This window comes from Vigna angularis, chromosome 10 (assembly GCF_016808095.1).
Source record: "Vigna angularis cultivar LongXiaoDou No.4 chromosome 10, ASM1680809v1, whole genome shotgun sequence".
NCBI lineage: Eukaryota > Viridiplantae > Streptophyta > Magnoliopsida > Fabales > Fabaceae > Vigna > Vigna angularis.
Genome location: NC_068979.1, coordinates 3432139 through 3446437, shown reverse-complemented (window position 1 = coordinate 3446437; position 14299 = coordinate 3432139). Strand labels below are relative to the sequence as shown.

Sequence of the window (14299 nt, the reverse complement as noted above, 5' to 3'; positions counted from 1 at the left end):
TTTAAAATAAGCACACTCACAAATAACTGTTAGAGGAGCCTAAATATTTACATCCCTATACTTCAATCACACTTTTTCATCTACATATGGAAAATTATACACATTCAACAACTTATGTAAATATATTTATATATTTATACTCATTCAATAACTTTGTTTATATATGGAAAATCATTTCCTTTATTTTTTCATCTTAAAAAAAACACTAAATTTTCTTTTATTATTTTAAAACAAAGACAAATAAAATATACCCTTTTAAATTATGATTTTTTTTCTCGGATAAATAGAATTTTTGAGAATAAATTAGTGAACGTGCACTTATAATAAGAAGACAATAAAATTATAATTACAAAAATAAACATAAATAGAACAATTTAATTATAGATAATTTTATTTATTTTATGATGATTTATATTTATTTAATTTAAAAAATACTTAAATTTAAAAAAAAACTGTTAAATTTAAATTAAACAATAATTTGAATTACAAAAGTTGAAGAAAAGTGTACAAAAGAAATCATTTTTATATATAAATATATAAGTATAAATATATAGGTATAAATAATTAAATTTTTAAAAAACAGTTAAATTTAACTAAAATGGTACTTTGAAGGGTAAAAAAATTAATAACATCACATTATTATTATTAACATTATTTTTATTAACATTATTATTATTATAATTAATAAGCTTTAAGTATTCAATTCAACTCATATACTTTTAAATAATCACTAATTAAACTGGATCCAATTAAATTAAGTTCAGGATGACTTATAATTGTAAATAATAATAATAATAATCCATAATAATCCATAATAATATGTCAGTAGTACTTTCCATTTTGCCTTTAATTGAACTAATAACTGGATTAAAATTGAAAAAACCACCGTGGATGAACTGCACCGTGGATCTCTGATCATTTATTTAAATCTCCTCCTGGAACGGTTGGATCAGAGCATCCGAATTTGAGCGACACTTATTTGCCCCTCTTATCTTATTCAATAACGAATCAGCCATCCTAAGAAGTGACACTGTTTTTCAGAGACAGCGGTTCCATGCTTAACCCTAGAAACTAGATACTTTACATGCGCCAATAGGGACCACCCACGTGTCAAATTTCACCCTCTTTGCCATCGATCTTCACTATTTACGTACAAACCCATTTTTTTTTAATTTGGATTCCCATTGCTGACACTTATTTTCTCTTCATTGGGAAAAAAACAAAATTCTCCACTCACTGCTTTCTCCACAGCCACACCCAAAGAACAACAAAACAAATCCACTCCCACACCTTTTCAGTTTCCTTTGCGTTTCTTCCTCGTAACTCTCACCGTCATAGCCGGAACCCTAATTTGATCTGCCGGAAATCCACGGGTGAGGTTCAATTGACTCTGTCAGTGTTCCTTTTTTGTTTTTTTTTTCTGCAGTGAAATTGCATTCACACTCAGATTTCTGTGTTGAAGGGAGTAGATGACTGTACGATTGGGGAATAGGTGAGATCACGAGGGTTGGATTTCCTCGCCGGATGGAGGGAGGTAGCGTCTCTAGACTTACTTGTTCTGGTACTGTTCATGTCCAACTTTGGGTTCTTAATCTTCTCCTTTGCTGTGATTAGGTTAAGACTTTTGCTTCCTTTGCTTTGAAATGGTGAGTCTCTTTTGAAAAATTATTACTTTCTACTTAACTGTTCTAATGGGCTAATTCAGGCATAAAAGAAATTTTCAACTACCTGGTACTTTACAATAGTTAAATCCTGTGTGTAATTTTTTTATTTTTTTCTTCTCATAGTCAGTTGGAACAAGGAAACAATTCAATTGGATCCAAATTTTATTTTATTTTGTACTCTTGATTGTTGAAAAAAATTATCTGAATGTATGCATGTTTGACCTTGCCATGTTTTTAATAAGACTAATAAATAGGTTGGTGATGCAACTAAGGCCCTTGCATAAGAAGTTTCTCACGGTATGACAGTAAAGATTAACCTGTAGGAATCATTTATGGAATCTTAATTTGGTACTTAGTTATACAGGTCTATCTTCCACATTTAAAATCACTTTTCTAATCAGTAGGCAACCTTTAAATCTTAGGGATTGTTTTCTACTTCCTCACCCTTCAAAGTGTATCATTACAATGGCAGAACCTAAATTAACAGTACCATGGTATTTGTTTTTTTTTTTATTTGGCTATATTAGGTAGTGTGGCAGCCTTGAAACTTTGAATTATAGGGTTGTGATTATATGTTTTAACTTGTGCTATTTTCTTGCTCTTTTAAATTGAGTTTCTATGTTTTTTTGCTTTATGTTGGTGCTGTAATTTGCTGAAAACTTGACAACAATTATTCTTTAATTTCTATGCATTTTTTGCTTCCATACTTGTGGAATGTGTAATTTATTGCTTATCCTTGGATGATGAATTTGATGGATCTTGTATGTACCTCTGTCTACTTTTATGAATTTGTATCTTTGGATGTCTTTCTGTCAATGCATGCACATACTTTTATCAGGTTTAAGGTCTCTATCACTGTTGTTTCTCTTATTCTTATGTGCATATTTGTGCATATTTGTTTTAGGGATTCACCCATGGATTATGATGACAATGATTTTCAAAACCAGAATCTCCATTTAGCTGGTGAAGGTAGTGCCAAGTTTCCTCCAGTATTAAGGCCATATGCTCTTCCCAAGTTTGATTTTGATGAAAGCCTTCAAGCAAATTTAAGATTTGATAGTTTAGTAGAAACTGAAGTTTTCCTTGGCATTGAAAGCAACGAAGATAACCAGTGGATTGACGCATTCTCTCGAGGTGGCAGTGGAATAGAGTTCAGTTCAACTGCAGCTGAATCTTGCACTATATCAAGGCATGGTAATGTTTGGTCAGAGGCCACTTCCTCAGAATCTGTTGAAATGCTTTTAAAATCTGTTGGACAGGAAGACTATATTCCTAGACAAACAGTTATTCAGGAATCAGATGCCTGTGATGAACTGGCTTGCTTAGCTAAGCAAATGGACACCAATCCCAAATTTGAGGACAGAAATGAATTTAAAGACAGTATTTCAGATATACATCCATCTGGTGGTACTCATGCAAGTTTTTCTGAATTGAAAGAAGACGTAGGAATGGATAAGCCTCGGGATGGATTGTCCCAAGGCCGTGAAGGGGAATTATCCTTTGATGGAACTTCAAGTAATCCTGAACTAAGTAATATCAGTAGAAATTATGACTTGCCTCTGTCTGAAGGGAGTTTGTCTCCCTATATTAATGACAAAAATAAAAATTCAAGTCAAACAGAAGTTGAGATAGTTAATGATGATTCATCTCCTATCAAAACTCAAGGTGATTCATCTTCCGTGCATACTAATTTTGCTGAATCTTCTATGAATAATATGCATGATGAGAAGCAAGGTCCTATTCAAGAACATACTAATAATCAAGATTTGGAATCTTCTGTGATGGATGAAGCTGTTTTGGTAGACACACAGACTCAGGAAAAAGATGCTGTTGGGGGTGATGTGCACCATCTGGATAAATCCCTTCATTCAATCCCTTCTGTGATGGATGAAGCTGTTTTGGTAGACACACAGACTCAGGAAAGAGATGTTGTTGGGGGTGATGTGCACCATCTGGATAAATCCCTTCAATCAATCCCTGCAGTAGTGACTCTGGAGGGTGGGGTTGTAGTTGATGGTCTTCAGAGTGGATTAGGTAGTTTAGAGAATTCCAGGAGAATGGAATCTGTTGCTGTGTCTGACTTGCAGAAAGCTGAAAAAAGCAGTAAAGGTGGTGATCAGTCTCAGAACAATGCAAATGAAGACTTATTGTTGGTTAAAGATGTGGTAATGACTGATCAGTCTGTACCAAATACACATGATTTGCCAGAAATATCAATTAAAGATGATTCAATCTCTGAGGGGCAAGTGGTTGAGGTTAGTAATTCCAATTGTGAAAATCTTCCCAATATGCAGCAAAATATGGATGTCACTAAGATGATATATGATGGGAGCAGTGTTACTAAGGAAGTTGAGCTGTTGAACACTAGTGGTAATGTGAACACAGTGATTTTATCAAGCAAGGTTGAGGCATCTATGGTCACTGCAGAGGAAAACAACATTTCCAATACTAGTGAAGGAAATGATGACAATAGTGTAGGTTTTACTAATAGCAGTGTGACCGACCCTTCAACGAAATCTTCCATTTTGGATGAGTCTACTCAACTATGTGCAAACAATGATCCTCACAGACAAAATGAATATGAAAAATCCGAGCAAGTTGTCTCTGTCAATGATCAGGATCAGCTGCTGAACACTGCTAATCATGTGGATACAAATATTTTGTCAAGCAAATTGGAGACATCTGTCTTTACAGCAGAGGAAAATAACATTTCTATTATCAGTGAAGGAATTAGTGATAATAGGGTAGGAGGTTTTTCAGGCAGTGGTGTGTTGACTGTTTCAACAAAATCTTCCATTTTGGGTGATTCTACTCAAATGTGTGTGAGCAATCAATCTGACAGACAGAATGACAGTGATGAAAGTAAAAGAGTTCCTACTGCTTCTAGCCAAATGGATTGTGATGTTGATCAATCCCATCTTGTGGATAAGGGGGTGGTTTCATCATGTCTTAGTGAAAGTAGCTTGGAAACTGAATTGATGACTTCCTCAATATCAACCCATTCTACACCTGTCAACAAATCAGGTACGGTATAGGTATTCAATCTTTGTATTTGCAAATCAAAATGAATATTTTAAAATCCTTGCACTACAGGTGAAAATCTCAGGCCTGTTGGGGTTGAGAAAATGTCATTTCCAGTTTTCACTAATAAATACTACTATGTTGTTTTCACAATTTCTTGTGTAAATCATTGAAAACTATGAAACAGTGTAACGCTTAATAATTATTAGCGAAAATTAGATATGCAAGAATTGTTTTTCTTAAAACTAAACAATGCTTTAGGTACCACAATGATGTGTCACTTGTTAACTGATATAGTAAAAGGTCCTACACTAATCTTGGATCAGATTCCTAGTAACTCATTAACTTAAAAGGTTTCTTTTCATCATTATTTCAGTTTCACAAGTTGTTTTGCAAAATAGTAGCTTGACATCACATGAAGCAGACATTCCACCTCTTAGCGAAGTTGTTTCCAGTCATGAAGTTACTAGTCACAATGATTTTCAAGGGATAACTCCTGTTGGATATTCTTCTGCCAAGGGAAATGAAGAATCTGCAGGAAAAGAAGCTGGGGAAGCATGCCCAGCTACCATTATTGGATCTTCTGAAAGGGAAACTGCTCCTTGTCCTGTTGACACAGGAGCTGAAAAAACCCAATCTTCTGATATTTCTAGTCAACTGTTATCAGAGAATTTAGGAACTATTAGTGCTGTAAAGATTGGTGAACCTCAAGGAACAAAAAATGATAAAGTTATTCCAGAATGTGCAAAAGAGATTAGTATTCCTCAAGTTATATGTGCATCTTCGGACAACAAGAGTGAAGGTGTTGCAGTCTCTTCGATTAAAGATGACAAGGAGACTGTGCAGGAGAATCCTGACAAGCCTTCCTCAGAAAAATTAGGTAATCTTTAATCCATTTTTGTTGTCCACTTATAACTTCCTTATCAGCTATAAAACATGGACAAAACATATATATATATTACATGGTGGCAAGTCATTTTAGTTTTGTCTAAATTTAGTGACTTTGTCATTGATTCTTTTTTTATGTATTCATCATGAATTAACTCTATCTAATTATGCATTACAACTCTCAAAATGATTTTGGTTGTAGTTTATTTTTTTTGTTAAATTTTATATTGAAGATCTCTCAAAATTCCAATTGTGTTCATCCTTCCTTTCTATTTATGTCATACAATTTCTAGAAAGAGTATGCATTACAACTCTCACAATGATTTTGATTGTAGTTTATGTTTTTTGTTAAATTTTATGTTGAAGATGGCCTAAATATTTCTCAAAATTCCGATCGTGTTCATCCTTCCTTTCTATTTATGTCATACAATTTCTAGAAAGAGTATGATTGTATGTGTATGTGCACTAAATGTTAGGTTAAAGATCACCTCATGAGTTCTAAACAACTTTGTGTAAATATTTTTTTTGTAATGATAAATTATGACTTTGCATGATCCAGTTTCTCAGCTAATAGATTGATAAACTTGTACTCATATTATGTACCAATTGTGCAAAGAATATGATAGTAAACTTTATGAGCTTGTAACACTCAAACTTACGGGTTACATGGGCAACACTAATGTGTTTTTCGGTTCTTGCAAGGTACTTTTGTTTCTATTGAAATTTCTATTGTTTCACTCATGCCTAATACCATCATGGTGCACACTAGAAAGCCCCTTGTTTTGTGATGGTATTACACTAAACCTAAGAATTTATTAAGATAATAAAGAGTCTCATTTAAAAGAAGAAAAAATAATAGGTAGCAGGGTAACAAGATGACAACATTACCATGGTGTTAAGAGAATTATCCAATTCCTTTGGATACATGATGAAGTAAAGTCCTACCTTAAGATGAAACCCATGGAAGGATAGAAAAATTTATAAACTAAAGCATGGACACTATCATTGTTCACCTAACAAGTCAAATAAATTGGAAGATAGAGATATCTAAATGGACAGGATTGGTCATCCATAAATTTCAAGAAACATACATACGCAACTGCCGGTAAATAAACGGTACATTGTGGAGAAGAAAAATGCCGCAGCGAACAGATCTGAAGAAGTTGAGTTTGCACTGGAGGAATCCTGTGTACAAAGAACGGAGCAATTGGAGCTTTGTGCCGGTAGAAAGTTTAAAAGCCAGAAATTTTATTTGAAAATAGATATTGACCACAAATCCTTCCCCAAGGAGAATCTTCAGGCATAAAAAGTAAATAGTAGAAAAAAATGTGTTGACCCTAAGAAGAATTTATTCTTCTAGGTTTCATGTGTGTTATGTGTTAGTCTTGGCTTTGTAATGATAATGATGACCACTGTTTTTAATCCATAGCTTTATGTTATATATAGTTTCCTTTTTATAAAGATGCTACACTATTATATCTGTAACAGGGGTACAGGGGTGATAAATAACCATGTCATGATGGTAGTTTTTTTTTTTTGTAGTTTGAGTCTTAGTTTTTTATGTTCATTGTATGTTTTTTCTATTTTAAGATCTCTTCAAATGTTTTCATACCCATTACAATGTGAACTTTGTAGATGACATTGCACCTGGAAACCAAGATTCTATATCTTCTGCATCTGTACCGATCTCTTGCATTGATTTACCTGAGACTGGAGGTGGAAGCTTTCTTGCAAACAGTAGTTGTGATCCTTCTAGCACACCTGGAAGCCCTTCTCACACTGGAAAAGATAAAAATCAAATCAAGGCTTCTGCTAAACAGAACACCCAAGTTTCTGAGATAATAAATGGTAGTTCAAAAGATACATTGTCTACTGCTCAAGATTTAAAGGAGAACAATTCATCTAAAAATGAAAGAAGCTCAACTCCTGAGGTAAATTCAGTGACTGATTTGTCCAAAAAGGATGTTGCAGATGTGAATACAGAAGGTGCTGACCAGATGCAATCAATTCCTGTTACTGAAACAGTAAAAAAATCATCAGTAAGTCTTGTTGCAGTTTACAATCCAAACTAAGGGATTTCTTTCTTATTGTTATTATTTTTATTGCCTTTTCTTCCCGATTGTGCATCTTCCTGAATGTATAAGGTGACTTCTTAAAAGCTTATTTATGTGTAATGTGTGGCCGGTATGATCTGTTGTGTACATTATGAATGACAAATGATCTTATACTTTTCATGTTTTTTTTTCTTCTTTTGCACTATTGTTGAAGGCTATGGAGGGATTTCCTACTTCTGGGATAGGTCCTTCAAAAACCAAAGCCGTTAGAAAATCATCTCATGGAAATCAACAAATATCAGATGTAGGAATTGTACACAGTGCTTCTAAAGCTACACCTGAGCGCAAAACTAGGCGAGTATCTAATAAGAGTGCTGGAAAAGAATCTTCTAGAAGAGGAAGTCATGCAAAGGACACTACTCTGGCTAGACAGTCAGACAGAGGTGATAAACCAACCAAAGTTTCCCTGAGCCCGCCTCCAGGTTTCCAGATGATGCAGTCAAATGAGGTGCAGCAGTATGGGCACATTGAGCCAAATAGTACAAAGGCATTTGCTCTTGTAAATATTTCAACATCTAGCCTTCCAGATTTGAACACTTCTGCTTCTCCTCCTGTTTTATTTCATCAGCCTTTCACAGATGTGCAGCAAGTACAATTACGTGCACAGATCTTTGTCTATGGAGCTTTGATGTGAGTTCAAATATTGTATAGATCTTAATTGTTATGGATGATATGTGTGCATGTGATTATGGATCCAAAATCTGCATTTTTTCGCTTACTATCTTCTTAAGACTTCAGATAACATCCACACTCCTATGGTTAATTGAAAAGTTGGAAAATCTTGGTTCTTTGTATACTTTTCCCTTTTCTTTTAATTGCTGTGTAGAACTTAAACCTATTCCTTATTTGATAAAAAGATATTTCACCATGTCCATTTAGATCTGCATGATATTGTTATTAATGTTCTGCATCTTGTGGAATAACAAATAACTTGCTATTTATTTATCTTATTTATGTTGCTGTAGTCAAGGCACAATACCGGACGAGGCTTACATGATATCAGCCTTTGGGGGATCAGGTTATTTTTTTGTTTTCATGACTCCCTGACATGTTCTTTACTGTTGTTTGATCAAAATAAATATTGAGTTCCTAGACATTGTGTTTAGATGGTGGTAGGAACCTTTGGGAGAATGCTTGGCGTGCCTGCATGGAAAGGCAACATGGTCAAAAATCTCATCCTGCTAACCCAGAAACACCTGTGCAACCACGATCTGGTATTTTTTGTTATATAATAGCTTGTTCTTTGATGTTATTTGACTTGTTTGATTAACTCCTGGAAATTGAGATCTGCAGTTGCTAGAAGCTCTGATTTGCTGCCTAAGCAAAGTGCTATTCAAGGGAAAAGTATCTCTTCACCACTTGGTCGAACCAGCAACAAGGCTACTCCACCAATTGTAAACCCCTTAATACCTCTTTCATCCCCCCTTTGGAGTCTATCAACTCTGGGTTTAGGTGGTGATTCTCTGCAGTCTAGTGCCCTTGCAAGAGGTTCTGTTGTGGATTATCCACAGGCAATTACTCCATTGCATCCTTATCAAACTACTCCTGTAAGGAACTTTCTTGGACCTAACACACCTTGGATATCCCAAACACCCCTCCGAGGAACGTGGATTGCTTCTCCAACTCCTGTACCTGACAATAGCACCCATATTTCTGCATCACCTGTCTCAGATACAATTAAGCTAGGCCCAATCAAAATATCTCAGCCTCCTTCCTCTAGCATAAAGAATGTTACTTCTGGTCTCCCTACTTCTGGTGCAGCTTTTCAAAGTATCTTTGCAGGAGCTGCCTCTTTGATTGATGCAAACAATATGGCAGTATCACCTGCTCAACATTCTTCAGATCCAAAGCCCAAAAAAAGGAAAAAAGTTGTGGTATCTGAGGATTTTGGCCAGAGGGATTTGCAATCACTGGCTCCTGCTGTTGGTAGCCATACATCTACTTCTGTTGCAGTTGTGGCCCCTGGTGGGAATGTGCCAATAACTAGTGTTGAAAAATCAGTTGTGTCTGTATCTCCTCTTGTTGATCAATCAAAAAATGATCAAAATGTTGAGAAAAGAATTATGTCAGATGAGTCTCTTATGAAAGTTAAGGAGGCAAAAGATCATGCCGAGGAGGCTGCTGCCCTGTCTGCTGCTGCAGTGAATCATAGCATAGAGTTATGGAATCAGTTGGATAAGCATAAAAATTCTGGCTTGATGCCAGATATTGAGGCTAAATTAGCTTCTGCAGCAGTTGCAGCTGCGGCAGCAGCTGCCATTGCAAAGGCAGCAGCTGCAGCTGCCAATGTTGCATCAAATGCTGCTCTTCAAGCAAAATTAATGGCTGATGAAGCATTACTTTCTTCTGGTTATGATAATTCAAGCCAAAGTAATCAAATTTCTCTTTCTGACGGTACCAATAACTTGGGTAAAGCTACCCCTGCTTCCATCTTGAATGGTGCTAATGGAACTAGCAGTCCTGGTTCTATCATTATTGCTGCCAAAGAAGCTGTTAAAAGGAGAGTGGATGCTGCTTCAGCTGCCACTAAAAGAGCTGAAAATATGGATGCCATTGTTAAGGCTGCTGAGCTGGCAGCGGAAGCTGTATCTCAAGCAGGAAAGATTGTAAGTATGGGTGATCCTTTGACATTAAGCCAGTTAGTAGAAGCTGGCCCAGAGGGATGTTTGAAATCAGCCCGGGACTCTTCTCAGCAATTTGGAAATTTCAAAGACAGTACCAGAGATATGGCGAACATTGCCAATGTAATAGATATTCCTGAAACTTCTTTTGCTCAAAACAGAGACATTTTATCTAGTGGTGGAATTTCGTCTTCCATTAAGGTCAATGAAAAGAAATCAAGAGGATCAAAGGGGCGCAAGGTTATTTCTGATGTAATCAAGCCTGTTGATAAGGTTCATGTATCTACGCCTGAAACTGAGGCTCCTTTTAATGTTAGTGATGGATTTGAGGTTCTGGATAGAAGTAGCATCAAGGAAGGCTTACTCATAGAGGTTGCTTTCATTTTTATTTATTGTTTATTTTTTATTTTCTTTTATATAGAGGTAGTGAAAGTAACCAGATTAATGGTCATTGTTTCATTTTATAATGTTTGCTTTTGTGAGCCGTGGCATTAGTTTATTTATTTAAATTGGAATGCATTCTTTTCATTTTGAAAAATATATTACTCTTTCATTTTTATAATCCTAATAAACTGAAGCTATTATATGTTTCAGGTTTTTAAGGATGATGAAGGGTTTAAAGCCGCATGGTTTCCAGCCAATATTTTGAGTTTGAAGGATGGTAAAGCATATGTATGCTACAATTCACTTGTAGCTGCTGAAGGTTGGTCAAGTATCTTTATGCCTGTACTTTGATTAGAACAGAAGCATCTTATTCATTAGTTGGCAAAGTTCATAAATTAATTCATACTTTAGGCTAGAATTAATTTTGGATAAATCATGAAAAAAAAATTGAGATGGTTTTGATGTCTTGTGGGCCTTCGTACATCTAGATGACAATGAATTGTGAGCTATTTTCATTTACATTTTACTCAATTTTGTATTAGTGTATTTATTCATTATTGTGCTTAAAAATATTGCTATCTTTTAGGTGCAGGACCCTTGAAAGAATGGGTATCACTTGAATGTGATGGAGACAAACCCCCCAGAATACGCACTGCTCGCCCTGTTACTGCTTTACAATATGAAGGAACGAGAAAGAGACGCAGAGCTGCTATGGGAGATTATGCTTGGTCAGTTGGGGATAGAGTTGATGCATGGTTACGAGAAAGGTTTGCTAATACATGGTTCTTTTAAGTAGCTATCTATTAATGATGGCCATTTCTTCAGTATCAACTTAACTTATTGTGTATGGATATATGATATTTTCTCATCTGATTTGCATCGTCATGGAGATGGTGTTGGTTTTGTTGTCATATGAAATTAGGATTTTTTTTTTTTATTCATCTTCTCCACTAATTTAATTATATCATTTCTCATTCTTTCTGTCCAAGTAATTTAAATATATTAGGTATGATGGTTCAATTAGATATTGTATTTATGAACAAATGACTATTCCAATATTTTTTTTAAAGCATAAATATTTATGAAATTAAAACTGAACAAGATAAATATCTGTTAAAGTTCTCTCATGTTAGTTTTTGTCATCAGCTGGTGGGAAGGAGTAGTCACAGAGAAGAATAAAAAGGATGAAACAACATATACTGTTCACTTTCCTGGTATGTACGTTGTTTAATTAAACATTTTGGTATTCTGTGTTTCTTAATTATTACTAAGGTATAAAGCACATTAGTTCCGTATTCTTGGAAAATGTTTTATAATGTTGGTTTTATCCAGCTTTTAGAGAAACATTGGTTGTCAGAGCTTGGCATCTCCGTCCATCCCTTGTTTGGAAGGATGGTAAATGGATTGAATCTTCCAAAGTGGGAGCAAATAATAGTTCTACACATGAGGTACTTTATTTTTAGGTTCTTCTAGAGTGTTCTAGTACCCCAATTTCTGTTTCTCTTTACCAGCTTTCACGTTTTCTAATACAGGGTGATACACCGCAAGAAAAACGACCTAAACTGGGTACTCATGCGGTAGAGGTAAAAGGAAAAGACAAAATGCCGAAAGGCTTTGATGCTGTGGAGTCGGCAAAACCTGATGAAATGACATTACTTAATTTGACTGAAAACGATAAAGTTTTTAACATTGGTAAGAACAGCAAGAATCAAAATAAACTGGATGCACACAGAACGGTGAGGAACGGTCTTCAAAAAGAATCAAAAGTAATTTTTGGTGTTCCTAAACCCGGGAAGAAGAGAAAGTTTATGGAAGTAAGCAAGCATTACGTGGCACATGAAAGCAGCAAGGCCAATGATACAAGTGATTCGGTTAAACTAGCAAATTTCTTGATGCCTCCTAGTTCAGGGGCCAGAGGTTGGAAAAATGGCTCCAAAGAGAAACATGGAGCCGATTCCAAGGCCAAGACAAGTAAGTCAGGAAAACCACTGTGTTTTTGGGTAGTAATTCCAGCAAAAAACATTTCTTTATCAAATTCGTTTTCTCATGCCATTTTGCTGACAGGTACGACGGAAAGGATAAAGGATTATTCAAGTCACTTAAAGAATGCTTCCCAGAGCGAAAGTAAGGTGGAGAGAGCACCCCATTCCACGACTGATGGAACAACTCAAGTACCAATTTTGTATTCATCACTGGTTGAGATCCTTCCACCTAAAAGGGCATCCTCATCAAGGGCAAGCAAAGGAAAACTTGCGCCTGCCCGGGATAAGATGGGTAAAGGTGACACCGATAAGGCTTTAAATGACAATCCTATCAAATCAGCATCTGATGTCATTGAGCCCCGCAGATCCAATCGCAGAATCCAGCCAACGTCAAGAGTAAGTTTCAATAACTGAGTGGTTCTTTTTCTGTTGTGTAATCCATTTTATTCTCTCTCTTCGAAGTAGAAATCCATTTTAAATATGTATATGACCTTATGTTTTTGAATCTGATCTGGTGTGGTGGCTGGTGGCTGGTGGCTGGGTTGCAGCTATTAGAAGGATTGCAAAGCTCTTTGATCATTTCTAAGATTCCGTCGGTTTCACACAATCGTAACACTAAGGGTGAGTATCATCATCTATTTGACTCTTGTGAGGTTAATATGTATGTATGGTGGGACTGTTTTAGTGACTTAGTTGCAACAGCAGGTTAAATGGAAGAAGGAGCTGGGAATTGCAATGATGGGGTACAGTGAAAAGGAGCGGGCTGTGACATAGCTAGCTAGCATAGATGTGTATATTTATAATAGAGAACCAACCAACCAACCAACTTAGGAATGGAAATTCTTGCTTCATATGTTTAGGCAGACTATAGCTCAGTAGACGGTCGGTCATGTTGATTTTAGTATTTATTTTAATGTGATTTGATCCGTAGGCTGTGCTGTATATGGAAATTTCTCCATCTCATCATCTACCTTGTGTGTAGAGGTTTGTTCATCAAATCATAACGTCATGCTCTGCATGCCAATCGTTGCATCGCCTTTCCACCTCTTGTTCTAATTATTTTTTTACAACTTATCCAGGGTAATGGAATGTTTGTTTTCATAATAAATATTTTTTCAACATATCTATATTATAAGTAATTATTTTATTACGATAAATTTATACTTTATTAAATTAAAGTATTGATTGTTTTTAAAATTTTAAGTTTAAATCAGAATTAAAAGGTTAAGTAACGTGAACTCTTCTTGAGTATTTTTAAAAATGTTTGGTTATTAATTTGGAAACTAGTCTAACTATATGAATGCTTCTCAATTATTGGTATTTCAAATTTGTACTATACATCAATCCCGTTACTTGGAAAGTTTACTCGAGAAAATCAATCGCTTAGCTCTAACTTTTTAAATATAACAATTTATTATTTTTATATTTTACATTCGGAGTTCTCATGATATATATATATATATATATATATATACATTAGAAAATAAATACATATTTGCCTACGCCCACACACGTAAAATATATACATACATACATGCCACTCGCACTCTAGTTTTTCAATTTTAATTTTTCCATTTGTAATTGCACCTGAGCAGTTAATGGTTTCAAGTATTTGAATCGGTTTG

General features: G+C 35.2%; 1 protein-coding gene across 11 annotated transcripts; it reads left to right on the top strand.

Annotated features, from left to right (window-relative positions):
- Positions 1-1173: 1173 nt before the first annotated feature.
- LOC108335624 (uncharacterized) lies at positions 1174-13711 on the top strand. 11 transcript variants are annotated; one of them, XM_052870157.1, is made up of 18 exons: positions 1174-1373; positions 1463-1534; positions 1615-1646; positions 2569-2633; positions 2761-4688; positions 5062-5565; positions 7209-7612; positions 7842-8317; positions 8653-8705; positions 8794-8901; positions 8981-10680; positions 10903-11011; positions 11279-11459; positions 11839-11906; positions 12025-12140; positions 12225-13070; positions 13223-13295; positions 13377-13711. In XM_052870157.1, the coding sequence occupies exons 5-18, from the start codon at positions 2900-2902 to the stop codon at positions 13382-13384; spliced, it is 6435 nt and encodes a 2144-aa protein (XP_052726117.1). In that variant the 5' UTR covers positions 1174-1373; positions 1463-1534; positions 1615-1646; positions 2569-2633; positions 2761-2899; the 3' UTR covers positions 13385-13711. The 11 variants fall into 11 exon arrangements, with proteins under 11 accessions (XP_052726117.1, XP_052726114.1, XP_052726116.1 ...); XM_052870154.1 differs by having other exon boundaries at positions 1470-1534; positions 2569-4688; XM_052870156.1 differs by lacking the exon at positions 1615-1646.
- Positions 13712-14299: the final 588 nt, after the last annotated feature.

What these genes read in the sequence shown, in the direction of transcription:
- LOC108335624 (XM_017571660.2), top strand. Translation starts at nt 2,579, where the DNA reads ATGGATTATGATGACAATGATTTTCAAAACCAGAATCTCCATTTAGCT. An exon ending in AAACAGTAAAAAAATCATCA is followed by an intron (nt 7,613 to 7,841) that starts GTAAGTCTTGTT and finishes CTATTGTTGAAG; the next exon opens with GCTATGGAGGGATTTCCTAC. An exon ending in GATGCATGGTTACGAGAAAG is followed by an intron (nt 11,460 to 11,838) that starts GTTTGCTAATAC and finishes TTTTGTCATCAG; the next exon opens with CTGGTGGGAAGGAGTAGTCA.